The sequence below is a fragment of the Lepisosteus platostomus genome, chromosome 2 (assembly GCF_059453375.1).
Source record: "Lepisosteus platostomus isolate fLepPlt1 chromosome 2, fLepPlt1.hap1, whole genome shotgun sequence".
Taxonomy (NCBI): Eukaryota; Metazoa; Chordata; class Actinopteri; order Semionotiformes; family Lepisosteidae; genus Lepisosteus; species Lepisosteus platostomus.
In genome coordinates, this window is record NC_142612.1 from 12,481,719 (window position 1) to 12,509,430 (window position 27,712).

The 27,712-nt window shown below is 41.8% G+C and overlaps 1 protein-coding gene across 12 annotated transcripts in view; it reads right to left on the reverse strand.

Moving 5' to 3' along the window:
- The window catches only part of herc2 (HECT and RLD domain containing E3 ubiquitin protein ligase 2), an 80,385-nt gene that overhangs the window by 51,166 nt on the left and 1,507 nt on the right, over nt 1-27,712 (reverse strand). For 7 of the 12 annotated variants that reach the window (XM_088598395.1, XM_088598369.1, XM_088598379.1 and 4 more), the window contains exons 3-23: nt 21,480-21,573; nt 20,009-20,140; nt 14,228-14,450; nt 13,632-13,732; nt 12,011-12,152; nt 11,457-11,567; nt 10,847-11,018; nt 10,437-10,610; nt 8,937-8,954; nt 7,872-8,060; nt 7,587-7,738; nt 6,944-7,101; nt 6,496-6,609; nt 5,624-5,875; nt 5,124-5,317; nt 2,713-2,913; nt 2,235-2,463; nt 1,821-1,945; nt 1,202-1,380; nt 819-1,003; nt 49-204 (exon numbers count right to left, since the gene is read on the reverse strand). In XM_088598395.1, the coding sequence (XP_088454521.1) occupies nt 49-204; nt 819-1,003; nt 1,202-1,380; nt 1,821-1,945; nt 2,235-2,463; nt 2,713-2,913; nt 5,124-5,317; nt 5,624-5,875; nt 6,496-6,609; nt 6,944-7,101; nt 7,587-7,738; nt 7,872-8,060; nt 8,937-8,954; nt 10,437-10,610; nt 10,847-11,018; nt 11,457-11,567; nt 12,011-12,152; nt 13,632-13,732; nt 14,228-14,450; nt 20,009-20,140; nt 21,480-21,573 (3,301 nt within the window). The remainder of the gene's footprint in view (nt 1-48; nt 205-818; nt 1,004-1,201; nt 1,381-1,820; nt 1,946-2,234; nt 2,464-2,712; nt 2,914-5,123; nt 5,318-5,623; nt 5,876-6,495; nt 6,610-6,943; nt 7,102-7,586; nt 7,739-7,871; nt 8,061-8,936; nt 8,955-10,436; nt 10,611-10,846; nt 11,019-11,456; nt 11,568-12,010; nt 12,153-13,631; nt 13,733-14,227; nt 14,451-20,008; nt 20,141-21,479; nt 21,574-27,712) is intronic. The other 5 variants (XM_088598404.1, XM_088598462.1, XM_088598452.1 and 2 more) reach the window with 3 other exon arrangements.

The following is a 27,712-nucleotide window of genomic DNA, read 5'->3' on the forward strand; positions in this document are numbered from 1 at the left end:
CCGGAATCAACAAATTCATACAAGCAGTTAAGAAACAAAAAGAGTTACCTGTCAGGTCACCTTCAATGATACGAGACACCTCTGCAAAAGGCCTGTAACCAGTGAATGCGATGCTGGTGGCAACAGGAAGGATGTCTCCAATGTGCGTACACAGCAGTGCAATGTACTTCTTCAACAAGGACCCCACTCCCAAAAGCTCCGGGCCTGGAAGCAGAAGAGATGGACTGACTGCTATGCATTTAACATAGGTGGCATAACTAAACAAGTAATATGTCCAAAAAGAAAAACAAATGACTTTCTCCATCAGGGTGCCGATACATTCATTCCAAAAGGGACACCTGCAAACATATCTACATATGCCTATTTAGAGATGCTTGGCATGTCTTAAAATGTGGATGAATATCCAATACCACAAACAATATTTGAGAAAAACAAAAGAAACATCTGCGATACTATCAGGCAGAAGAGAATCTAGAAAATTATCCATTTCATTATTTCTTTTCACGAGATTTTCACTCATTTCTAAAATATCTACAAACTACGCATTTATTTGACTGGCACTTTTATCCAAAGCGACTTAGATTTACACTCATTTCTACAGCTTGGTATTTGATTGGAACAATTCAGGTCAAGTTCCTTGCTCAAGGTTAGAGTGGCAGTGTCTCACCTGGGATTTGAACCCACAACCCTCCAGGTGCGAGTCCAGAACCCTAATCATTGCGTATTTGATTATTTGATATAGAAGACAGGGTGAATTTGTTTGGCCATGCCATCTCATGTTTCTTAAAGATGAGACGGACTGCTTTACTAATACTCACTGTATCCACCAACACCCTCTGGTCCGTTCACCCCAAGGTACAGTTTGCTGACCAGCAGCCTCTGAAAGCGCAGCAGCAGGTCCAGGGAAGCCGACCTCTCCTTGCTGAAGTGTTCCGCATCCAGACAATTAGAAATCCGCCGAGCTACGTCCTTCAGCCTGGCTATCGTCTGGGAGGCTATATTCCTACAAACAGAGGAAACCCCAGTCGTGTCTCAGTTTTAAAACTGCCATGAAAATGGAGACATATCAGGGACTAAGTCGTAGCATTATAATTCTGGGATATTTTTGGGATATGGCCAAAAAGGTTCAAATAAAACAATACCCAAGAAACGATGGCTGAAATAACGATCGTTCAAGCAAAGACCTGGGTCTGGGCCTTACCTAAGTAACTGCTGAACAAGTTGCACCAGAGGCAGGCTCTGCTTCCCAGCCGACTCGTAGATCCCTGTGTTAATGAGGTCCTTGTCCAGGGGAGTCCTGCTGCGGTGCAGTGTCGATGCGTTAGCTTCCTGTTCGTCTATTTCCTTTTCCTTCTGGGCCTCCTTCTTAGCCTCAATGTCCTAAGAAAAGTTCCCAACACATCAGTACATTTATTGCTTTGAATTCCTCTATGTTTCACTATTGCATTTAAAATTTTCCTTCTCCCAAAAAAGGAGAATCACAAATCCAAACCATTCGCACTACAGACCCCGAGTAAGCCCAGCTACTTACATTATCATGTACGGAATTTATCTATACAGATTTAACATCTATACAGAAAAGAAATTTAAAAATATCTTGTAGCCCAAGATGCCATTCACTGAAGGCATTACTTATTTGCCAAACAGAAAACAGCAGCCACTTTATTTCAAGACACAAGAACCATGGAGGAAATTACGCATTTGAAACGCAACTGAACACAAATGCAACAGAAATAATAGCAAATTGCCTTCATTTTAAATCACTGAATAATAATTTATTTCAAGAAGTAGAAGGACCACCTAGTATTAAAATAAACAACCTGTATTTCAGCAGTAATAGCAGCACTCAGTGCCGACTCCAGGCCTCCGTCCGCCATGAGGCTGCTCACGAGGAGATCGATCATGAAACGACGACCAGGGCTCACACTCGTCTCATTTCCCAACACTGAAAAATACATTCCAGAAAAGCCGTGCCTTATGCCAAGAGCAAATGCCAGTGACTTTAACCAGTTAGACAAGGCTTTGTGCAAGCTTTTGTCAAACCCAAGTGAGAACACCTGTTGAATGTCAGAAAACACACTCGACTGTCACCGTTAGTCTTCAGAGAGAGCATTATCCTATGAATAAGAGGAAAACCAAAATTCCTTTCTCCTGCATGGAAAGTTGCCGGGGTAACACGAAGGAAAGACCCCGCACAGGCTCAGCCCCAGCAGGTGCGACGAGAGGACCCTGACCTGCGTTGGGCAAAAGCGCAGACAGAGCCCTTGCTCTTTCCTCCGCCGTGGGCAGCAGCACCGACCAGCCGCTCTGGAGAACCGCTTGGGCTGCGGACTGCACCGTGTTGAGGACCCCGGCGTTGCTGGCCAGGGTCACCACCGTCTGCTTCAGGCTGTTCAGGAGCACACTGCCTAAGCCCAGGCCCAGGACTTCAGGGTCTACCTGGTTACTGATGGCCGCGTGAAGCTGCAACAGAACAACAGGGCAACAAGGGAGCAATTTAACCGCTGAACTAACTTTATCCCAAGTAGCTGGTGTAGCCAATAGCAATCGGATGCTTGATCTTAGAGCGTCAAGACTTCGCACTTTAGGACACCCCATTCATTTAATATAAAAAATAAATTTTAGGTGCCCTACATGCAATGCGTAATGTAAGATGCAAAAAGGAACTGGGATATTCACTGAGCCCCCAGCTGCAGCTCACTTGCGCGGTACCTGAAGCCTCAGCAGGTTGAGCGTGGCCACCACCATACACTCCTTCTCCTGCGGAGGGGGCCAGTCGGAGCTGCCGTCCATTCCCTCGCTCACTTGCCGCAGCAGCAGGTCCAGCTGCTCAAAGGTCATGGGGCACACGTCCACCACAAACGGCACCCGCAGGCCGATGGACCACTCCGAACACGAAGACCAGGCAAAACTCTGCAACGGCAACCAAACCACCGTCCTCTCAGACCTTTGTTTTCGAGAGCGCTCTGAACCCCACGAGCTGCCAGGTTAAAAATGACACGCAGCACTTAACGCGCGATTCAGACCTCCACATTTGTACAGTAAATCCTCTGCTGCTTTAAACGGTGATTGTGATCAACAGGCAAACATCAGAGCTAGAGTCATGATTGTCACAGCATCAATTCCTTTGGGTACAGGTACTTTCTTCAGTCCACCAGTAAGGCCAAGCAGTGATCCATTAGACATTAAACAAAATTTACAAGGTTTTCCACTGCAGGGAATGGTTGCCGAGCATAAAATAAATTCTTTTTATATTGAGTTATTTTTATTACAACGCATCTAAAAAAAAAATCTATAAAATGCCCTTTTCAGTAATCTATCAAACCAGTCCAAGACAATAGTAAATGGAAGGATATGGATACTGAACACCAAAGCCAAGAAAACAGGGGGCAGCTCATAAATATGGAGTTCTCTCTCTAGGCAGAGGTGAGGAACTCCAGCGCTTGAGAGCCAGACTGCTGCAAGTTTACCATGTATTTCTCAACCAGCAACTAATTCAAGCCAACTGATGATTGTTTTTCCAAATGATTCAAGATCAGTTAGGTCAGCTAGATCAGTGTGAGAATAAAAAACAGATTGCATATACTCCTGGGTATGTAGGCATGCCATAAATACAGTTGCAAGAAAATGTTTATGAACCCTTTGGATTTACCTGAATAACTGCATTTATTACTCATATAAATGTGGTCTGATCTTCAATTAAGTCACAACAGTAGACACAGTCTGCTTAAACAAGAAACACACAACAATTGTACTTCTTCTTATCAATACTGAACACACCGTTTAAACATTCACAGCCCAGGCTGAAAAAAGTATGTGAACCCTTGTACTTAGTAACTGGTAGAACCTCCTTTAGCAGCAATAACCTCCACCAAACTTTCCTGTAGCTGCTGATGAGATTTGCACAATTGTTAGGAAGAATTCTAGACCATTCCTCCTTACAAAACTGTTTCAGTTCATTGATATTTCTGGGATTCTTTGCGTGAACAGCTCTCTTCAGGTCATGCCACAGCATCTCAATTGGGTTGAGGTCTGGACTCTGACTTGGCCATTCCAGAACACAAATGTAATTCTCTTTAAGCCATTCTGTTGTTGATTTACTACTGTGTTTCGGGTCATTGTCTTGTTGTATCACCCAATTTCTATTAAGCTTCAGGTGACAGACTGCTACCCTGACATTCTCCTGTAAAATTTCTTGTTCCCTCTATGAAAGCAAGCTGTCCAGGCCCTGAGGCAGCAAAGCACCCCCAAACCACGATGCGCCCTCCACCATGCTTCACGGGTGGGATGAGGTTTTGGTGTTGGCGTGCAGTGCTTTTTTTTCCTCCAAACATAACATTGCGCGTTTCTGCCAAAGAGTTCAACTTTTGTCTTATCCATCCACAGAACATTGTCTCAGAAGTGCTGTGGAACATCCAGGTGGTCTTTTGCAAACTTGAGACGTGCAGCAATGTTTTTCTTTTGGAGAGCAGTGGTTTCCTCCATGGTGTCCTTCCATTAACAACATTCTTGTTCAGCGTTTTCCTTATAGTGGGCACATGAATAGAGACTTTGGCAAGTTCAAGAGACTTCTGCAGGTCCTTTGCTGTTACCCTATAGTTCTTTTTCAACTCCTTCAGCTTGCACACTACACTATTGCTGTGATCTATGCAGGACGCCCAACTTCTAGAGAAAGTAGCAACAGCACTGAATTTCCTCCATTTGTAGACAATTTGTCTTACTGTGGATTGATGAACACCCAGGACTTTGGAAATGCTTTTGTAGCCTTTTCCAGCTTTGTGTTCAGTACTGACAAGAAGTACAATTGTTTCTGTTATCAGTTTAAGCAGATTGTGTTTGTCTACTATTGTGACTTGGTTGAATATCAGACCACATTTTTATGAGTAATTAATGCAGAAATCCAGGTAATTCCAAAGGGTTCACAAACTTTTTCCTGCAACTGTAAATGTCTCCCATAGAATAAACTAAGCACCCTGTTGATCTAAAGCTTTAAGTATTCTTGTTTTCTGAGCAACATGCTTCAATTATAAGAGCCAGTTTTCTTTCTCTTTCATTTCAGAGCCTTTTAACATACAACATACAGTATAGTACTCTAAAGACTGCATTCAGCTTGGTAAACATACCTGACCAGGGCCACAGGAAATTCCCACAATATGTTTGGAATTGAGACCGGGCAGAGCTTTAGGCTGTTTTTTGTTGGAGAACAGCGTGTCGAAATGCTGGAACTTGTCGTTGCTGCCCCAGCTATGCACTTCCCCTTCGTCAGTGAGGGCTAAGCAATGCGTAGAACCAACTGCAATGTCGACCACTTTTTTGCCTATTTGAAAGGAAAAACGACTTTGAGCAAGAAAGCGTAGTATTATTCCTGACCGTGCAGAAACACTGATTTTCTTACGACTTTCCAAGGACCTTACCTAATCTGCTACCCACATCACACATCGCACTCACACCCAGTAGAAGCATCAACCACTTTTCACACATACTGAAGGGTGTGACACTTTTACACTATTTCCTGACAGGGGGAGCTGTCAGGGTGGTATGCCTCTACACCAAAGCGAATTACGCACTGACTGATAAAGATCAATTCAAAGAGAGGAGCCGTATACTGGCCGAGAGAGTGCACCTTGTAAACTGTCCAGCAGCTTGGGGTACCGGACATGCTCGTCTGTGCCGTGGCCAAGGCGCTGGTTGTCCCCCTTGCCCCACGTGTACACCTGGCCATCCTTCGTCAGAGCCACGGAGAACTGGCTTCCGCAGCACACCTTCACGATGTCCAGGTCCTGCAGCTTCTCCACCAGCTTGGGGGTCTTGCAGCCGTCGCTCCCCCCCCTTCCCAGCTTCCCATAGTCCCCGTCACCCCAGGACCACACCTGACCTGCAGGAGGCCAGACGAACGCGCACCACGTGAACGTCCAGAAAAAAAAAAAACACAGAAGGCACCTTCTCGAAAAACGCGAAATTGCAGGTAAGGTGCTGTAAAACGTCATGGCGTAACCTCAACCCAAAGGAGCTCCTCACATATAAGAGTGCAGCACACACCTGGGTGATGCGCAACATCCATTATGCTCTATCGGGCAAAGAAAAGAGCAAATGTTTGACCAGCTGAATTAATAAGAGAAATTAAAGGAGGCCAGACTGTTGAAGCCGAGTTTAATTTAGCCAGGACACCAAGGTTTACATCCCTAAACTTTCAAACAGTGCCATTAGATCTTTGAAGACCATGCAGCCTGGATCCGAGTTTTATCCAAAGAATGGCATCTCCTCCAACACAACATCCACAGTCACCAAACAGGCATGAATTTCGTAAAAGGTGAACTAGAGAGAAGAAGAGCACCACCTACTGGTCCAACAACAACTCTTAAAGAAGAAACCCAGTTCTCCTTAGGTTTTGGCTTTGCCTTTTCCCTTCTAAAGAAAGGTTCTAAAGTGACAGGAAGGATTTAGTGGGCTGCTGGCTCATGATTTCTCATCCAAAGGAATCTGCCCCTCACTCACCGTTCTCCGTAACTGCCAGTGTCTGAGCATCCCCACTTCCACAGGCCACATCAATGACCTTCAGACCCTTGAGCCCAGTGACAAGCATGGGAGTGGTCTGATCTTCACTGGATCCTGTGCAAAAAAAACAATGAATGACAGCAGTTTTATTTTATTTACTTGCTCCTCTACCATCCACCTTGCCATTTTAAGCATGTTTACAGTACCTTGCTGGTAAGAGAGGGGTACAAGATCATCGGCTCACATAGTTAATCTTCATACCTGTACTTGTACGCAAACAAACACCCATTATAGTGACAAAGTATGAACTTAGCAGAGCTGATGAGGCTCCTTTCATCTGGTGCCTTCAGAACAGAAGAATCCTGAAGTGAATTTGTTTAGATACAAAAGATGACTTTGTCACGTAACCTATTCCAATAAACTAAACCGTATAAAGAGCACCAGGTACCGTGTCCAAGTCGGCCATAGTTTCCTCTGCCCCAGGTGTACAGCTCCCCGTCTGCAGTAATGGCGGCGCTATACGTGCTCCCACAGGCGACGTGCACAACGTGTTTCCCAGACTGCTTCCCCGTGAAGGCAGAGATCATCGCTGGCTCTTCCAGGTACCTGCGGACAAGGGGCCAACCACTTCACATATCTGACATGTAAGTAGACACAAACTAGAAAGCCCCTTTTCACGCAGTGACCAGGTACCAAAAACAAACAAATAGCAAAAATAGAAAAGATCTTTATAAATACATCTTCAGATAACCGCCGATAGACATTGTGGAGAATATTTACAATGAGCTTGCTCACTGTGTTGTAAGAAATTCTTAGGTAAATTGTAGTGCAACACATTGGCTGAAACTCAATAAGCATCTCTACAACAAACATTCCAAAAGCTAAAACAACAAATATCAATTTTTGTTAACTTGGTGGAAACAAAATCCTTAACATTACCACAACCCTTAACACTAGCTGTAAATTTCCAGCAGCTACGTGTTTCTATTCCTGCGTGTTTTATCGTTTAAAGTGCCGTAGTCTACCCAAGGACAGCACAGAAAATCAATTACATCCCTCATATCCCCGCAGACGGTGTGGTAAATACATACGTGGTGTCCCCATGCCCCAGGCGGCCTCCGTCCCCGCAGCCCCAAGAGAAAACCTCCCCATTGGCCGACAGCGCCAGGTAGTGCTGCCCATCGGGATGGGCCGCAATCTTCAAAATCTTCCTGGAGGCCAGGCCCTGCACCAGCACGGGAGCCTGGAATAACACACCCGCGGAATTATCAGGAACCGTGCAGCCTCAGATCAGCCACGGGGCCTGGACTTCTCTTCAGAGAAGGACACAAAAGTACACAAGCCTGTGTCGACGGGGCAGGGGGGGGGGAGCTTACCAGGGTGGTGCTCTTATAATTCTGGGTGTAGACTCCTCCATTCCTTGACAGGATCAGGAAGCCCTTCTCTGAGCACACAATCTGAATGACTCCAAGGTTAGCCAGATTCTTGCACTGCACTGGACCGCTCACATTCGCGTGGGCTTTCCAGCCCAGCATCCCCCAGCCAATCACCTCCTGCAGAGTGCCCTGAAGAAGCCGAACAACTGCATCAATGACTGCAGGGCCACAGGACGCTCCTGCAACTATGCTAAGCAGACCTTAATTTGGAATGATGCACCGAACTGTGAAAACAGACCATCATGATCAACAATCAAAAGCACAGCACTCACAGCCCATTAAATACCCCTCTGGATAATGTATAAGAACACAACAGTGATTGAAGTGAATACACTTACTCGATATCCGAACACATTTGCTTAATATCCGTTTACATAATGGCACAGTTCTTATGTTTTATGTCTATACATTGCCCCATCTCAAAGTATTGCAAATACCAAGGGCCCTTTGACTCAGCAGGGTCTCTCACAGCTCCACACACGCAAGCACCAAATTAAAATGCATTATCATCCACTGCCTGAACACCACAAAACTTCGGTCCATTGATTTGTCCGCTAATTCTATAAATATACTGTGGAAATGCAAAGATTTTGATCTACAGTTCCTCTGTGCTTTTACAAGTTATGCATATTTGTCATGGAAAACATTACCGATGGACCTCTAATTTTTTTCACTGTATAAAGACAGTAAGTTAAATTAATTGAAAATAAATAAAAAACGATCATCTGCCAATTTTGCTTTCATTATTGCAGCAATACAAATCTCGGAGCAAAGGCTTTTAAAAAAGCTAAATAGAATGGAAGCACAGTATTCAATATGGTAACTAATTCAAATCTCTTAGAGCACATCATCCTCATCCAGCAAAGCTCTTGATTAAATTTTTTTTTCTGAAGCAGAATGACAGCATCCGAGCAAATCAAAAACACAAGAGCAACAGGACTTTATTTTTTGCAAACGAGGGTAAAAAAAAAGAACATTCATGCACAAGGAATGCGTTTGGAGTACCTGTAGAATTCCAAGGTCCTAAAGTACAGAGACAAGGAGAGAAAAACAGAGAGCTGAAGATAGCACAGCTCTACGGATATTACTCAGAAAAAAATCATGTCCCTGACACTGAAAATGTGCTGCGTGCTACTTTAATAACAGAGGACCGATTTTTTTATTCAGTTCTTATGAAAGCCTAAGATCCCACATCTTAAACAGTTTTCATCGTTTCTAGTTTATAAATGCCACTTGCACCAAATGAGAGGTAACATTTGAACACTGGAATTCACTTCCTCAGACAGGTGGAGATATCCATCATGTTATCACTGGTTTTGCTCTAATAAAACGTAACCAAGCCTGCACTTTCAGAACAACCATTTATAAAATGGAGTGCAGACAAGTGCAATCGACAGGTGTTCTGGGTGTGGCTACATCCACAAACTGAACTCATCAGTTGATTAGTGAGATGGAGCAGTCTGGGGCTTAAAGTCACATTCACCCAAAAGTGCTCCATTATATCAAAGTAACACAGTTTAATTTCTTTCCGTTAGGAAATCGGAAAAATAAAAACCATTAGACTGCTAGATTGACTCTAGCTGCCTGTTGCCAGTTTCACTTGCATTGTACACGGAAAGCTGGAAATTAGAATACACATCTGGTTGGTGCCTAAAAGTATTCCTGCATCATGTGTGCAATTTTCCACTGTGGTAAAATACATGTTCTGTTTGTCTTGACATGTAACACAAGTTTGGCCAGGGCTCAATTTGTATTACAGAAGAAAAATACAAAATTGTTATACCGAAAGCATGGTTTCACCGTGCACTCCAAAAGGGCCAATCCATTAAATAAACATGACTTCACTGAACCACACTGTGACATCGCTCTTTTCTACAGCACGCACCAGGTACACCTTGAGGACAACTGTGATCTGGAGAATCAGAGGCAATCTTCATCTGGAGCCTACAGTACGGCTTCATAATGGAACAATATCCACTGTGATTATCTAGCAAAGTTTAAAGGGTGGGTCAATATTGTCCTGGACTATATCCATATTAAGTCCATGGCTTAGCTCACGTAGTTAAAGGAAACTTGGAGAGGACTTATTTCGAACTAGAAAACATCACAGATGTTTTAGATATTTAAACCCTTAGATATTTACACTTGGTCAGTGTGGTAACTGTTGAAACTAGTAAATCACTCCCTAGGTTAAAGAATACAGGTCCCATAGCACTTTGTAGGTATGATGGGGCGAGTACCTTTAAATTAGTCATCTACTGTTTTTCATCACTTTGGTGGTAGACGCCTATTGTCATATTACAAGACACAGTTTTTTGTTTCTTCTGCTTCTTTTACTTAAATAACAGACACAGGTGCTACTAAAAACAGACTCACACAATACAGGTATAGTAATAAGGGAAATAAACCTACCGAGAACCAATGCAGAAAAGGACAGATTAATCTGATTACCCTTCTCTTATCTTTCAAGAAGGTAAAGGGTGCACTTCAGTGGTGGTACTGTACCTTGTGGGAGGTTGGAGAGCTGCACTGTGGGGGGCTACAGGGGCCCGCCAGACGATCCAGGTGGGCCATTATCACCACCGCTGTCTGCCGGAGGTCAATAGCAAGGTCATTGTCCTGCGGCAGAGTCAGGTAGCGCAGAAAGCTTTCATTGGGGCTCAGTGGTGCAGTCAAAATCTGAAAGAAATGAAGAAACATTCTCAGCTAAAAACTCAAATGTTTTTTAAATGTGGTATTTAATATTTTGTGAACAGGATTAGGTTTAAGACTATGACTAAAGATAGGATGGATGATAAGATTAGACCTAAAGTAGCCTTTAGGTGCTAGTCCAAACCCCAGTGCAAAAACCACCTAGGGTCAAGGCTACGTTTTCTACATTAAAAGAAGTATAATTCCCAATGAGTTTCACTCACCTCCATCTCCTCCTCGGTGCTGGGCAGGTCTTTGCTGCAGTGTATGTTCTGAAATCGCTGAAGCAGGGGCAGGAGAGGGGCACTGGTGCCCTGAGCCGATCGCTCATTGTCCGTCTCCCTGGTGCCACTGTCCCACAGACGCAGTAGCAACAATACAGCAGACAACAGCTGACTGCAAAACGGAGGGAAGGGAGTTTGGATCGGCATAGTGAGGCAAACTGAGCGTTCTTACACTACGATATATATTTGAAGAGATGGGGATATTAAACTGTTGATTTCCATACGTAGGCTACTATAAGGTCCCGTGGCGCAGAATGGCTGCTATAATGCACTCAAAAAGTTTTATTTTTTCAGAGTGTGAAAGGTGGTTTGTAAAGCGCACTATACTGTGTAATACAAGACACTAGTCCCAGCGGAGACACTTTATAATAGACTTTAAAAAATAACCTGAACTGTAAGCGTTTTAGATCTAGAACTACAGCTTTGCACTTTAGTGGTTACACCTCCCAGCAGTGGAAATTCTCCTCGGTTCCTTTCTAGACAGGGGTCAGGGTGACGTCGCCACTGCTGTCATTCGTAAAGAAGCCGCCAGCCCGTATGCCCTCCTCACCTCAGGGTGCCCCTCTGCACTGCCAGCTCCAGCAGGATTGCCAGAGCTAAGTGCTGATCCTGCAGCGGAATGTTCCCTGGACCTTTGGCGCTTGGACTTCCGTGGACATCGCTGCTTAAACCAGGCAAAGAATTAAAAAAAAAAGACATGCATTGTAACATGCAACAAGACATGCAGCAAGTTGCAAGTCTCCAAATTCTATAGCTGCATAGTCAGTCATTTCTTTACTCACCTTGCACTAATGACCTGGGTAAATGCTGTCATGCTGTTGACTCTCTATACTGATTACATTAACAGTTACAGTCCCTATACTGACGACAGTCTCTAAACTGATGACAGTTAACAGACTGTGGCCGCTTGCAAAACCAAGCACCACTATAACGCTGAACAAGTCCTAGTGAGATCAGGTTTTAGATCTATTGTTTTTTTCCCCCAAAAGAATCTTAAAGCCCTTTTCGTAATAAACATGTTATGCATCTTTTAGAACACAAATGACAGCTCGACAAGTCGTCAAAGATGAAAACCGGTCCATCACGTTCGGCTCAGCCACCCACCTCAGGAATTTGGTTGCCCTCTCCACCACTTCCAGCCACACAGACGACACTGTTCCCTCATCAAACAGAGAGGCCTCTGGCAGAGCCCGGAGGGCATCAAGGGACTCCTGAAGCAGCTCGCTGCACAGGTCAGCATCCTCACCTGACCCGTAAGAGACAAGACAAGTCAGGCTCCATCTGGATTGTGGGCATATGGTGGAAAGAACGTTGTCTTGAGGGAGGTAGGATTTATGGGTCAGTATTTAACAAATCCCCTTGCGGCTTCAATTCAATTGTAGTTGTAGTCGTTCAATTGACCTGTAGTCAATTTCAATTACAGTGGTTATGATTAAGATCGATTGTAGAGGGAAAACAACATGAAATAAAGGTTGACTGTCATTTTTTCCCCCAAGCAGTTCTCCCTTCAACTTGATCTTTAATGCTCTTCTCCAATCCGTTAGAAATTGAGTCCCACTGAGTCAGCTTATCTGCATGACATGCATTTGGCAGGAGCCTTTAACACACTAACTACACCGACAGAGCCAAGCACACCACCTCCCACCCAGTCCACCAGGACAGCTGCCAGCACTCTTCCAAGCCATATTGTGAGAATTTTAATCAACACTGTTACAAGCCGGGCTGTAAGAACTGTGTGTGGTGGCCATTCAGTCCATCTAGCCTGTTTAACAGAAGTTAACTGATCCTGTTGGTAGCTAACCTATTAAATGCATGTGTACAGTACACTGTATAAATCATTAGGCTGGAGCACTCGTCCAATTTTGCTGGCTGTGCACCTGTTGTACCTGCTAAAAACACTTGCATTAAAACCCTCATAACTTAAAGTAATAAATGAGTAAATTATTTTCACTGGTGCTTTTCCCCAATAAGGTAAATATTGTTTACAGGTTATTAAGGTTACGTGCTTAATTATACAGCATATGTCTTTGATGGCGTACAGTACATTAGAACCCATACAAATACTAGGCATATTATTAAAAGATCAAGCACATGTGAAAGGACAAGATCTAGAATTTAAATAAAATGTTAATAAATGACCTGCATGATCAATAGTAAAGTGTATCTCTGGAAAATATATTAAATATATATATATTAAAAATATTTTAATTCAATCAGGAACACTAAAAAACCCTAAAAACTAACAGATTTGGACAAAGCATGAAAATGCTAAGACAGCCCAAAACCAATCGCAGTGTTATGGAGGGGATAATCAAAAAGACCTACGTAGATTACAAAACACTCCGAGCTCTACAAGCCTCTGACCTTGATATCTTGGAAACAATTCATGAACAGCAATGCCAATTCCACTGGCAGAGCTGACGTGTCTCTGTTCTGCTTGGTACCTCAGCCTACAGCTTATTCAACTACATGCAGCATTAGAAAATAACTCTGACCCTTGATTTTGACTTTCAAGCATGTCTTAGGTGCGCAGGGCAGAGCTGCACGCATTTCCACGCGTCAGCTCCAACGAAAGCCACTCCTCAGAGGTTTGCTTTGGTTAAGTGAAGGCCTTGCTTTTCGTGAAATGCTGATCTCGTTTTATCACGTGGAATGAAGGAGGTCTCGGGTCCCGAAATATCTGTGCACTGTAATTATGGGGCACGGTGTGCAGTCAAAAGCCTACCTGACCTCCATGCTCTGCGAAGGAATGCGAATGCGAAGGAGAGCGCCGCTCTGGAGCCCACCCTGGCCAGGCCTTCCACCCCCTTCCCAGCAGGCCGTGAGCTGCGATCACAGGAACCACATGAATGCACCCCTCTCATTAATACCCCCACACACACACAAACACGCACACACAGAAAACATAGAAATTTGCCCCAAGAGAAAAAATGAGTTATTTCATTTCTTATTTTTCAAAGCAGTAGGCTACAGATAAGGTCCATCAAGTGCAAAAATACCATATTCTACAAAGGACTTGATATTTCAACTGTCTGTACAGGACAGCTGAAAATATAATCACAGGATATTAAAAAATGCTAGGATATAATTAAAAAACCTACATGTTTTATGAAATGCTGATCGTATTAAAAATGAACTATTTTTGTGACCCAAAGCACAAAGCTGCCTCTCAACAAGTGTACCTCTTAAAACTACTTTTTAATCTTACGCTGGAGGCTTTCGGGGGAACAAACACGGGCTCTGATTTTGGGGTGAAGAGCACTAGATCAGAGGGCCGTAAAGTGGCAGGACGCAGCAGCGAGGCCGGTCAGGGTGGTGTACCTTTTCTTGTCAGCGGCCGGCAGCGGGGGGCTGGGCGAGCTCTTCCACCGGGCCTTGTACTTCTCCTCCCGCATGCTCCGGCTCAGCGCGATGAGGTAGCGCTCCAGGATGGCCAGCCTCTGCCGCAGCCGCGCCGCGGACAGCGTGCTCTTGGCCGTGGCGGCCGCCAGCTTCTGCTGGTCATCCACCAGCACCAACAGGCACTCCTTCAGCTCGCTCTCGTCTGCGCGGCGGAGAGAGCCGGGAAACCCGTCAAGAGATGCCCAAGGCACAGCCCGAGGCTGCTGAAGCCCTTTAGCAGGGCAACTGCTTGCATGATTCAACAGAAGACATTAGTTAGCAGTAATCTCCTGTAAAACACCGGGTCTCGCTTACAAAACGCCCAGTACAACATTAGGTTCACAGCAGTTAATGCCCGTCATACCAAAAAGAAAGATCAAGATGTTAAGCATCGGAAAAGTCAACAAGAATCCCAAAACCAAACTGCAAACATCCCTTTCATTCCAATAGTTGTTTCCTTAACAATCAATACCATAGACATTCAATTTGTCCACCCATTATGAGAAAGACACTTAACCCTGGTAAGGGTTGTGGCAACCTAGAGCTTAACCAGCATGGGAAATGGGAAGAAACTGGAGCACCGAGAAAATGCCCCAGTTCTAACACTTAACACAGACAAGAGAAGGCCCTGCTTTTTTTTAAATTCTGACCAATCCTGATTTTTGAAAGGCCAGAAAACAGTAGCCGTCAGTATGCCAGGTTTTGACAAAGTACAGGAGAAGCCTACATGACTTTGCACTGTGTCAAGAAATGTGAAACATTGACAGTGTTGGAGAAAGTATTTTAATAACAAGAACATGGCTTACTGCCAAGGAGCCTATGAAACCGATCATTTTATCCCTTTATTTTGGAGGTAGGGCAATTTAAAGTTATACTACTCCAAAATGAAGTTAAAGACAACTTCACCCACACTTTACAATCCTGAATTTTCTGAAACACTGGAGGTAGAGCAAGGACATCCAAGACCAGATACATATTCATCCTTAATGAAAAATCCTTGAAAACATTATTTTCCTTCTGAATTGTAACTATAGCCAAGATAATATGTGACCATACACAGTCTTAGATTGACCCAGCTAGCTAGTTGTTCCTATGAGCCTTTATTCCAAAAAGGGACCATATATTAAATTTTGCCAATAAATTCCAACCCAGGACTACTGAACAGAAAGTATGACCCTCCAGCAATCTTACAAATACTACAGTATATTAAAATAATGTAGAGAAGTATCCATTTTTATTAAATCTGTTTCTATTCAAGCTGTACTAAACTAACCACGCAGTAACTGTTTTGATTCAATACTTCAACACTATGTATGTATACAGAAAAATCCATAATAAAAGTGATCCATATGAAATTCATTTATTTATGCCTTTCGCATATAAATACTACACTATTTTCTAAGCCTGAGAATTTTGAGTGCTTAAATTAAGCTGTGTATAAAAAAACGTAAAAAGGAACACCACCTCAACTTCCCCAAATACAAAGCCGTTATGGAACACAGTAAATGGTCATTCTGGAGAGGAAACCGTTTTCCTACGGGAATAACCATTTCCTGTAGAGCTGCAAAAAGGGCAAGTCAAGTATAAATACACGTGGGGCAGAAAATACTGATTCAGTGTGAAGACTCGAGTTGTAACAAACCAATAACGTTAAAAGGCCTAAAGACATGCAGATACAGAACTCAAACGGCGTTTCATTAAACAAGCATGCTGACGCATTTTCATAGCGGAATGCATTTCACACAGTGGGTAAAACCCAGCCAACTGCACTGGCGCACATCTCAGCTGCAGTGCATACCAAACCGCCTCCCCTGTCTCCATGCAAAATGCACTGACAGCTCCTTATCTCCCGAGATAACCCTGCAGCCCCGCCCAGACCGAGCCGTAAACAAACTGGTCACTGCAGACAGAAAACAACCACGTCCTCCGATTTCGAGCACCCAGGCCTGTCAAGTCAAGGCCCAGACTGCGGGTGTATAAAAATAGAGCTCCTGCAGACAGTCTGTGCAGATCCCTAACCTCCCCCCACGCAGGCACGTGTGGCAGGGGACACAAACACATTAAGAGAAACTTTACTCACAGGGTAGAAGTAATAGAGAAAGGATGATCGGCATATTCAAAGACAGCACCGGATTGTCATTAAATACGGATATTTTCTTGGTGCGGTTCCATTTATGCAGTGACAAGTGCAACTGCTGGCCATAAACATCTTACTCCCTGCAGAAATAACGTGCAACACTGACCAGGATTTGAGACATGGACAGGGAAGAGGCCTACGGCAAATAATATGCTAAGGACAAAAATATTTTTTGTGGGGGGGGTTTATCAGGAGTGCCACATAATAGCCATAAAATTCACCCTAAATTTACAGGCAAGACCTCATATACGGGCTATAAGAGTAGCCTCCACTGAAAACAGCCCCCCCTCAGCGCGTGCCCGATAAACAAGGGCTAGCCTCATCAGGCCAAAACATCAGAGGCAGACAAATAGAATACGGGGAAATTATGTGAGAAGTGCTGGTTTTATAAAAAGGACAAAGAGGCCACAAACAGCAGTGCTACCCTGCGCAGGAGGAAGATACCAGAACTCCATCCTCTAGAGCCCAGCTGTATCCGTTCAGGAGCTGGAGAAGGAAAAGGTGTCCTGATGTCACATGCTCACTGAGCACTTCCCAGTGACAACGTCGTGTGGGAAAAATAAACAAGGAAAAGCCAACATGCAAAATAAAATAATACTATACATTCAGTTAGACATTAGGTTAGATTTGTGAGCTATAATTACTGTGAAGCGGTACCTGATCATTACCTTTGAAAGCATCACGAAATAACTGACAGGGGTCATTTTGTTAAAGACAAATGCTCTTCTAAAAACAGAGCTTTACGACCAGAAGTGATAGTTTTTAGAACTTTAGGGATCCTCAAAGATGTGAAAAATGTTACTAGTTCTATTAAATCTCAGCTTCAAGTTTGCTCTTCAGTTTTTTTCTTGAACTTCACAAGCATCAAGGATTCTTTGCAGTGTGACAGCAAATACAACGTTACACAACAAAAGCACACTAGGCCTTACAGTACTTATCACGAAGACATGGTTTCAGGTCATAATTTCCATGTATTAATGTTGACACTGGCTCATTACGCATGTGTTGCAACATGTTTTTACTCTGTAAGTAAACACAGTCCTGTGGCTTAATATTACTGGAACACATGGATAGGTTTCTCTAACCATCGACTCGGAATCAACCAACAAGCTATTATTAGCCAGGGCTTCGCATGGATATATACAGCCTGTTCTATTAATTGTCGCAATCTAAATACTAGGTGACAAAATTTCACTCTGGCCAAGTCGAGTTGATTTTCATTTTCCTGGAACAGGAGTTAAAAATACTGAATGTATTCCCTGAGCAAACAAGCAAGATCTATCTAGGAACTAGATTAAATATTCCGATAAAATGGCATTTAGCAGCTTCGAATTCCTTTTCTGAACACACCGATTCCAAGATGAAACGTGGTGCAAATCAAAGCTAATCAATCTAAAATACAATATCTAAGACTTCCATGACAGATGTACCAGCCTCCATCCATTCACAGCCTACAGAGACTTGCATCCTGAAGCTTTTCACATCCATCATCTTGGAAGATGCCTTTTTGTTGAAAAAATTTCATTTGAAGCTGAAATTTAACCAAAAGTAATCTGATGTTTAATATTAGGTATCGATTAGCTAGATTCACCAACATGAAGTGAAGATCAACTATCACACCGAGCTGGAGCAAACTTTCCTAAAACACTGCATGATCTCACCATTTTTAAATCGGCAACACTCAAGATGTATAAGAAACCACAGCAAAGAAAGATGACTTCATTTATCAAAGTTTCATGGACTTCCATTCTCAGCTAAATTAGAAACAGTTCAGCCACCGGATTCTAAAAATGCACAAAAAACACGGTTTCCTTTCACACAGCTAGTCATTGCCCCAATATATGAGTCTGATCACAGCAGCATGCAAAACGAATCTGGGTCATTTTGTTTAACGGCCCAGCTGGTGAAATACGCAAGGACAGTGCCAGGTGACCAAGTCCGGTCGGTCAACCTTGCAGATGGAAAACCAGCCTCAAGAGGAAGAAACAGAATTAAACATTAAAACCAAGGAATATCTCGAAAAGCTGGCAGAATGCTATAGCTCCCCGTCTTCCCGTGATATTTGGGGCTGAAATAAATCTACTGCAGCATTCTGCACAATCAACATGGAAATCCTGCTCTTCCAACAGCTAAGTACTGCGCCACCTGGTGGAACCCATTATCTGATTCTAGAGGGCAAGTAAATAGCTGGTACACATTAAGGCTTAGTCTCCATTACAGCATATGTACAAAGAATATGTATCTGGTCTAAGACAGGAGACTGCAACCATGGTCCAGGACAGCCACAGAACTGGACCAACTGACTCACAGTCAAAGTTAAAGCAAACATGGAAAGACAGACCAGAATTTAGATGCTGCACATATCCAAGACTTAGGAAGAAATGTATTCTGTGCACTTCCAGTGGATCATAAGACACTGATTTGTTTTATTTTAAAGGACTTCATACAGAACTTAACTATACTAAGAATATACTTATAATAGAAGAATGGAAGGGGGAAACAGTAAATAATCCAATCTCTAAATAAAGTATCGCTATTTATTCCAGCTACCTGAAGGAAAAAAAATCAATATATAAATAAAACTTTTAAAAATACTTCAGTTCTTTTAAATGGAAAATGAATACAACTAAAGAAAACCTGGTAAATTGACAAAGAATTACATCTGGAAAATAAGACATGACAAACTATGTGATATCAACATTCGATGAAAACTATTCAGACAATCTGCAAGCAACTGGCTGCAGGAAATTTAGCTTTCATGATGTCATTAGCAGAGAACCAAAAGGATTTGTAATGCCTCTTTCTAATCGCATAATGTCATGTTTGCAAGTGATACAAAAAGATGATGAATGGCCAACCATAACAAATACATTCAAAAAATCTGAATTATATAGACATAATGCAACATTGGCAGACACCAGGCAGTTTACATTAAATGTAGACAAGTACAAGTGTTATGTGCAAGTAGAAAAAACTAAGTATAAAATGGGAAACGCCACGTCTGAAAAAGATTCTTCTAAAAATCTAAAACCTAGACAATGTGAAGAAGCAATTAAAAAGGCAAATGTAACTGGTCCGTTCGCAGGCTCAGGAATGTTTTCTACATAGACTAAAAGAAGTTAACCTTTTTAGTCTTGAACAGAGAAGAATACAAAGGGGCTTGATTCAACTATTCAAAATCACCAAACCAAACAAATGCAACATTAACGGCCTCTTTAGAATCAACAAAAAACAAGCAAGAAAAACCAGATGGAAACTATGTGGAGATTTAAAACTCAGGTGGCACTTTGATTCTGCAAAAAGCAGTGGGAGTCTGGAACAAGCAACAAACCATCCCTGTTTCCTTTTAAGAAGGCTGTAAAAGATCCTCAGATCAATTAGCTACTAGTAGCTAAGCCAGATGGGTCAAATGGCCTTTCAGTTATGGTCTTACAGGAGCATAGGCAGAAAGCAAGGGCTGGTGAACTAAGACAGTCGCAAAACTAAGTCGATCCAACATGGCAGCAGCTTTTAGCAACAACAATCCTTCGCTTCAACAATTACGGAGGCCCGGTTGTGCCATACAAGTGCCGTGCGTGGCCTACCTGGCTGCCGGCCCCAGTCCCATGTCTCAATGATGGAGTGATGGACAGACGTTGACGCTTCTTCTTCCTCTTTCTTCTCCTTGTCATTAGACTCATCCTTCTTCTGGCTTCCAACACAATCCACGCTGTCTTCTGGGAGGGATAAAACCAATCCAGGTTACCGTGTGCCAGGCACATACCTTAACACAGTACAAGCCAACTCTTCGTGGGGATAAACACTAGGATGTACTGCGAGTTTCCTAGATGATATACGCCCACTTCCACATTCTCATGCGAGCTAACAAAACTGCTTTTCCGACTAAGCCCCGACCACCCTCAATATGACTGAATATGCGTAGCCAATCCACATTCTTTACCCAGGTCTTTATGGTGATGCACACGCATAAATGTGAACTCAACAGAAATTTCAGACAGATAACAGGACCCTTCCTCTTCCCAGTAGGTGGTCAGGTTGGGATTCAGCTGGTGAAGCCGACTCTGTGGGATGCTTTAGAACAGGGTTTCTCAACTGGTGGGTCACAGCCCCCTAGAGGGGCATACGAGGATCCAATGGGGGTGAGAGAGCTTTTTATACACAGCCGATTTCGAGATGCGTACCAAATTTTTCCAACCACATGGCCATGTTTGTTACAGCAATTTAGAAGTATAAACGAGCATTCGCCTTATAATCATGCTTCTCCCGATATTCAGTGTTTTAGTCACTGACATGTATTTGCGGCAAACCAGCAAATTCTTTGAAACAAAAGTTTAGCTAGCAAATTCCCCATAGACAACTCTCGATGCATTCACAGCAGTATGATAATAAAAACCATTGAGTAAACCTTTCATGAAGATACCAACGTGAATTTGGATTACCTTCAACGTGTCTTTACGATTTTTTAAATTAAAGAAATATTTTTCATGGATGTAAGATCACATTCACAAACCGCAGCTGAAATTCAATCATTTGCAAAAAAAATCATGCTCATAATTATTAGCCCAGACGCTAAGGTGGGTCCTGTAGTTCTGGGTAAACAGAAAGTGCGGCATTGTGTTTGAAAGACTGAGAACCACTGCGATAGGAGATAGAATTCCTGAATCATTAAACTACTGCCAGCCAAATGCCCACAATGGGCTGCATGGCCTCACCTCATTCATAAATGTTTTGTAGTAAAAACTGGTCCTCATTTTATCCGGTGCCAACATACCGACAGTCGGATATCAACACATCTTCCATTTTCTTTTACATTTCTAATCACTTCGTCGTTCCTGAATAAAGATTATTTTGATCTGCACTGAATCTTTAGAGGATTGTGCATGTAAAATATAAGTCTACAAGTAAGCCACCTTAGGGTGAGGTGAGATGTATCCGCATACTGTAGTTTCTAAAACACATCCTTAAACACTATTTGTAATGGGCCAATACAGTAAGTACTGACATCAAGAGCAAATACCCTTTGTCATCACTAGTGAGAATTAGTGAAAGCCTCACCTGGCTGTGCAGATTCTTCCCCATTGCAAGTAATTTCTTCATCTTTTACCAACTCGTTCCATAACTCACATAACCCGTCTGGAGAAAATATACGCTGCAAAAGAAAAGGCATTCATATTTTTTCCCCACATTTACCATTTAAAAAGTGTCAATAAACGTGTTACACTTAATGCAAAACACTGGAAACAATTACTGCTACGTTTAATTTTGCCAACAATAAGTCATGCAGCTGGTGGAGAGAAGCTTTTAAGAAACAGGCAAGCAATAGGGTGTACAAGGTGATTTCGCCTTAATGGAACTTACAAATCTCTTACTGAGGAACCTAGTGATTTATTTCTAAGAACACGGCGCTTAGAGGAATTAAAAAGTCAAATTCATAAATATTTCAATAAGAAACTGCAAATACTTATTACTCCACATTGTATAAAGGTGTAATATACTGTACTTGAAACAGCTGCCAAGTGTCCACAACAGATCATATTCAAAGTCAGGCATAACAGCATCAAGAAGAGTCTTTGGTCTAGACGCTTATCAGCAAACACTTTTCAGTCTGTCCTTCACTTACATAAAAAAGGTCACCAAGTAAACTGGATCCAGGAAGTTTTGAAACTGAATCAAAAGTTAGTTTAGGACAGGGATGGGAGAGAGTGAGACATCCAATTAATTTTGTTTTGCAAACATTTGGAGTTATGCCTCAACAGACATGCCTTCACAACATGTACTGAAAGATAAGAGGACTGCCTGCCCTAAATTCCTATCACTGTTACAGCCCCAGTTCAAGGCAGCTTTAGACCAGCGTTCTTCAAGCCTGTCTTCACAGGGATTTTCACAGTATTGAACAGTAAGTACATATTAATCTACCAAATAGTGAAGTACTCATTTTCATAAGAACATCATACTTCTATTCTACCTGCAAGTTTTATTAGTAAACTGAAAGGTACAATGTCACACAAAGGCACAAACCATGCACACACATTATACATTACACAGCCCTTCCTGGTGCTGCCCACTGCTATGACAAGCAGCCTAGACTCTGCAGCCAGATCTTCAATTCTCAGAAGGGATTCTACATCTCATAAAGGCACGAACTTCCAGATTCAGAGAGCTTCTTCCCACAAATTGTCAGATTACCGAACTCTGCCTCTAGCTCACACTGATTTTTTTTCTCGTACTGCTTGTCTGACCTTTTTTTTTTAAGCTCTATATTTAACTTGTTGCTGCTGCTGCTGTTCAGTGTTTTATGTTTTTGGTGATTCCTTTCGTGTTTGTATTAGAGCATACATGCAAATAAGCATTTAATTGCACTTGTGCATATGACAAATAAACTGAACATCTTTCTTCCTCAGCAGTACCTAAAAAGCAGCTTTCAACTCAAGGACAGAGAGAGAGACTGTGCTATAAAAGTGACCCAGATGCAGTAGGGGTGGGGGGGGGGGTCACATGAAATTCCAAAAAAAACATTTGACAGCGAGTCTTAAAGCAGCAAGTGGAACGCTGAAGAATCGGTGAAGTGGCAAGTCTCCACTCTGCCTCCTTTTAGCTGTCCATCAGGGTCACAGGAGGACAGGAGAAACCTGTGACAAGCCGCCCAGCAAATCTCATGCAGCTACATTATTAGAACTCATGTGCAGCAGAACAGGCTGTCGCACCCTTCAGGGGTAACAGGTTTAAAACGTACAAGAACAGCACTATACTTGGTCAAAAGAAAAGAAAGAACTACTCACATTTTGAAACCATTAAAAAAAATACATTTTCCCTAATGTATGCCTGGACATTCATTTAATCTTCTTAAATGGTAATTATTTTTTATTTAACATTTACTCATAACCCAGTTCAAAATTGCTAAGAAAATGGGCCAGTTCTGAATATATTTCAATAATTCAGAACAGCTCCCCCCCAAACTATGCCAAACAGAAACTAACCAGAGGCTGCCATTTTAGAATTCATCTTTACTAACAGGGTTCTGTACAACCTGATTGAAACAATGGTGTTTTACTATCCCATTTCTAATCATAGCACTGCTACAAGCAATTCCAAAATCATGAATTAATGATCTTGAAGGTCTACAGACATCAAAAGATCACAGGACACCCAGCTACCCTGCAAACAGTCTCCCAGACACACACAACTTTGCTCTTCAACAGCCTTTTGTTTTCACAAATGTCAGGAAAGAGCCCAGAAAACCGAAAAAAAAACAAAGTCTTATTGAGCAATAGCTTTTCTCAGATAGCTAAAGATGTTCAGGTCTTGGGTACACATTTTAGAAGTCTAGTACTAACACAGCTAAGTCTATCTATTTCCCAACCTCTTCCTCCAATGCAGGGTCCATCCCAGCAAGCACTGCAAGTAACATTCAAAATATTCATGTTTATGTGCAATTATGAACAACGACGCTCGTTTAATAAACGGTAATGGTACGTAAAGCCAATGAATGAATAGTCTGATTGTCCACAGCTTCCAATATTGAAGAGCTTTTTTAATTCTCAACAAACTTCAAAAGAGAAAAAATAATTTACTAGCTTCAAATGTGGATTATAAATGTTCTATCAGCCACCCAATCTACTGAAAGCTTATTGCATTTGTAGATTCAAATCAAAATAATGATCCATGGGATACAGCTTATTAATCAGATCTCAGTAATTTTACTAAAAAACAATAACCAAACAACTATCATCACAGCAAGTTTCAAATCCATCTGATATTTTATTCCCCATGATCTCTGTTTCAGATGGTGAAATAAATTAAATGCGACACTAAACACACCCTACACTTCAGAGCAGTGCTGTGAGACGCGTCTTTCATTAGAAACCATTGAAGCCATTCTAATTCTGGCTACAAGTACACATCCTAATCCTTGTGCAAGACTGTGTCAAATATCTTTCAAAGCAAACATGCATGGGATATTCTGCAGAGCAATACAGCGAGCAGCTGACTGGGGCTATGAACTTTTAGCAGTGTTTAGGAAAAGAAAGGCTGGCATTATAACAAGACCCATAAGTATCTAATTTATTTCAAGTATCAGCAAGAGTCAAGAAGACTGAAAGTCCAATAATGTAAGCGCCTTCTTCTGGCAAGCCTGAATTTAGAAGGATCTCCTCTTTGTGAATTAAAGGAACCCAACAGCATATATCTTTTACTTTACATCTATATAATAATAATAATAATAATAATAATAATAATAATAAAATTAAAATTGTGAAAAGATACTGTAGGTCTACAACTGGATAGATTCATGGATTAGGTATTTCCCTTTCTCAATTGCACTTCAAGCACAAAATGATCAGGAAATGCATATTGTTCACATTCACTCTGTAAATGATGTGCTGGAATTCAACCTTTTGTTGAAACAGACACAAAAAGCAGGTGTGCAAATTACAAATGTCATCTGGATGCCTTCTTATTTTTCTAAACATTCCGAGTACTATATCTTGTCTCCACAGTAATGAGCTTCAAGTATTCATAGCCTTAGACCTTGTAAACCACAATACAGCATCTAGATCCCATATTTGGTATTCCAGAAGGCCTAGTTTTATCATATGCTATAAATGTCACTTCCCCCAAAACTACAGATCAACATTTGCCTGAAACCAAAAGGTTTAAAATGACATTTAAACACTTACTAGTATCATATTACACAATATATAGTATGTGACGTCAATTCAAATAAGTGATGTTAAAATAAAAATGATATCCCAATATGATAAACCTACTGTCCACAGCTGTGTCACTGTAGAGTGTTGTAGAAACAGCAATGAGAAATACCTGATAAAGGTGATGAGAGATTATGTTAAAGATAAAACCCTAAAGCAAATTCCAGTGCTGGTTATTTCAAACACAAAATATTTTTCCTCAATGAAGAACACCTTTCACGAATTGCCCATTAATTATTCAATATCCTTTTTATTCATGCTCAGTATGACTCTGCTTAGTTATCCATCAAAAGCACAACAAAATAAACACCTAAAACAGCAAGGCTTGCAGTTTTTCTTCTGTTTCAGGACATAATCAATTTAAAAATAGACCAGAAAGTACTGAATTATTCAAACAACTGTGAAGCAATATGAAACCATGTGCAACATTTTCAATAAACAGAACGTCCAATTAAATATGCATAAAAGCACTCTGCGTAAAAAGCCGGTAGAACTAAAAGGGGATCTCCATAGCCATTAAGAAAGGAAATGGTCTCTTCATTTATCATTTGAACTTCAGCTGCAGATGCTATCAGGAGAAATCATTTGTTAAAAGTTTAGTAAGGCAGTTAAAGAGAAATCTCAATCACCTTGCTAAGGCAGAGTACAGCTGCTCCACTGGTAAATGCTAGATGGGTGGTTACATTTCTTTTAAAAAACAGTACCCATAGATGACATTTTACAGTACACATCAAGAAAATCAAAAGCCTTTTTAGTTTCATACTGTAGTGAAATTTCTAAATCTGATTACGATTAAATGATGTGGATGGGCCTAGGAACCATGTTACATCTCTGACCTGTGGAAGTCAGAGGGTTGCAGATCTGGTCGTCCAAACTTCCCAGTTACATCATGTAATGTTCGTATTTGCTACCACAACATAGTTGCTCTCTCACACTTACTTTTCACTGACACGGATCACTCATCCTCTTACAAAAGGGAGAAAGTGAAAGGTAACAGAAAACCTTGTATCAAAAGGCCTACATCTACACAGGCCTTTATCTCATGATGCACAAGACCTGAGGATGATGCCTTAAGACAAGGAATTGAAAATGCTTGCTGAAAGTACAGTAGGTAAACATCTGTCTACTGTATTCCTTGGCCATTGACAGTAACAGTCAAAACACTGGCTTGCATGCTGCCTGCCAGAGCATGAAACAGGCCTGCATTAACACACTTTAGAAGGAACTAGGCAACAGACACCAAAACAGACAAGGAGCTGCATGGCAGAACATTTTATTTTATTCTCCCTTTCCGAGTTGAAAGTTGACAAGAGCTTTTTTTTTTGGTAAAATTCAGATATTAGCTATTTTAAGGGGTTAATTCTACACTTAAGAAATGTCTCTGCTGTTGAGGGTTCACAACTTCAGTGTGAAGGAGTAAAGGACAGACACCAAAGTTGCAGGGACATAAAGCAAGGGGAACAAAGGACAAAGAATCCACAAAAATACCAAAGAATTGGAAATATGGGGCAAATCTCCAATCAGACCTTTTTTCACAACCATATTTAAATTTTGTTTCCCAGTTATAACCTAAGTGAAAGTATAGAATACCCTAGTATTTGTCTTTACTTGACAAATATTCTGAGTTTATACTTTTTGCCATGTGAAGCTCCTTTAAACTTTGAGTTAAAAACAATACTGGTAAATTCTGAAACAAGGCAAGCTGCTTCTTAACATCTCAGCCCCTCGGCTCTTTTTCTCACCAATTCCTCTAGCTGAATGTACAGGTGACGTTGATCACTGACCCCTCTGCCTGTTTAACTCCAATTCAGTCCTGCAAATTCCCAACTGTTAATTGTGTTTGTGGTTGCATGTTTATGAATAAGAAAGGTCATATTTTAAATAATGATTAAGAATAAAATAAACATCTCAAACAAGAATCAAATTGAGACACAATGATACCTTTAAAGGAGGGTATGTAACTATAAAATAACCACCCAAAACATGGAACAGTGAGGCTCTGAGGACGTTGCTAAGCTACTGAACCCAGGAGAAGTGAGCACAGGGTTCCTAACTCAGGGGATGAGCCAGTCACCTGCCAAGAGACACAACAACTTTCCGTTCCTCACTCAATCATGGACTCACAGTGAGGATCTTCCCTGCACAACAGAATTTCAGAAGTAAACAGCCAGCACTAGCAGATTATCCACACAAACCTCTGAAATTGAAAGAACATGCCATTAATAGAGTAGTACTTGGTTTTGTCACGTTCCTGTCTCTCATCAGCAGACACAAAGCTATCCTTCAGAAACATACTGAGCCTCATCTGAGTTACAAGGTGCTTTAGGAACAACTGTGGCCATAAAGATAAGAAAATTGCCAGTTCCTTCTTGCTGAAATCTTACTACCACAATAAAACATCTGAAAGGAAACATTTGTACCTAAACAGCACCGAACATTGCCCGATTATTTCTACTGTTTTATTCTGGCAATCCAGAATAAAACAGTACAAATAATGGAGTGTATGAAATATTGCAGCTAAAATTTTTTACTCTCACCACCTTGGAAGAATAATTTCTATTGTGGCAGGTTTTTCCAATACTC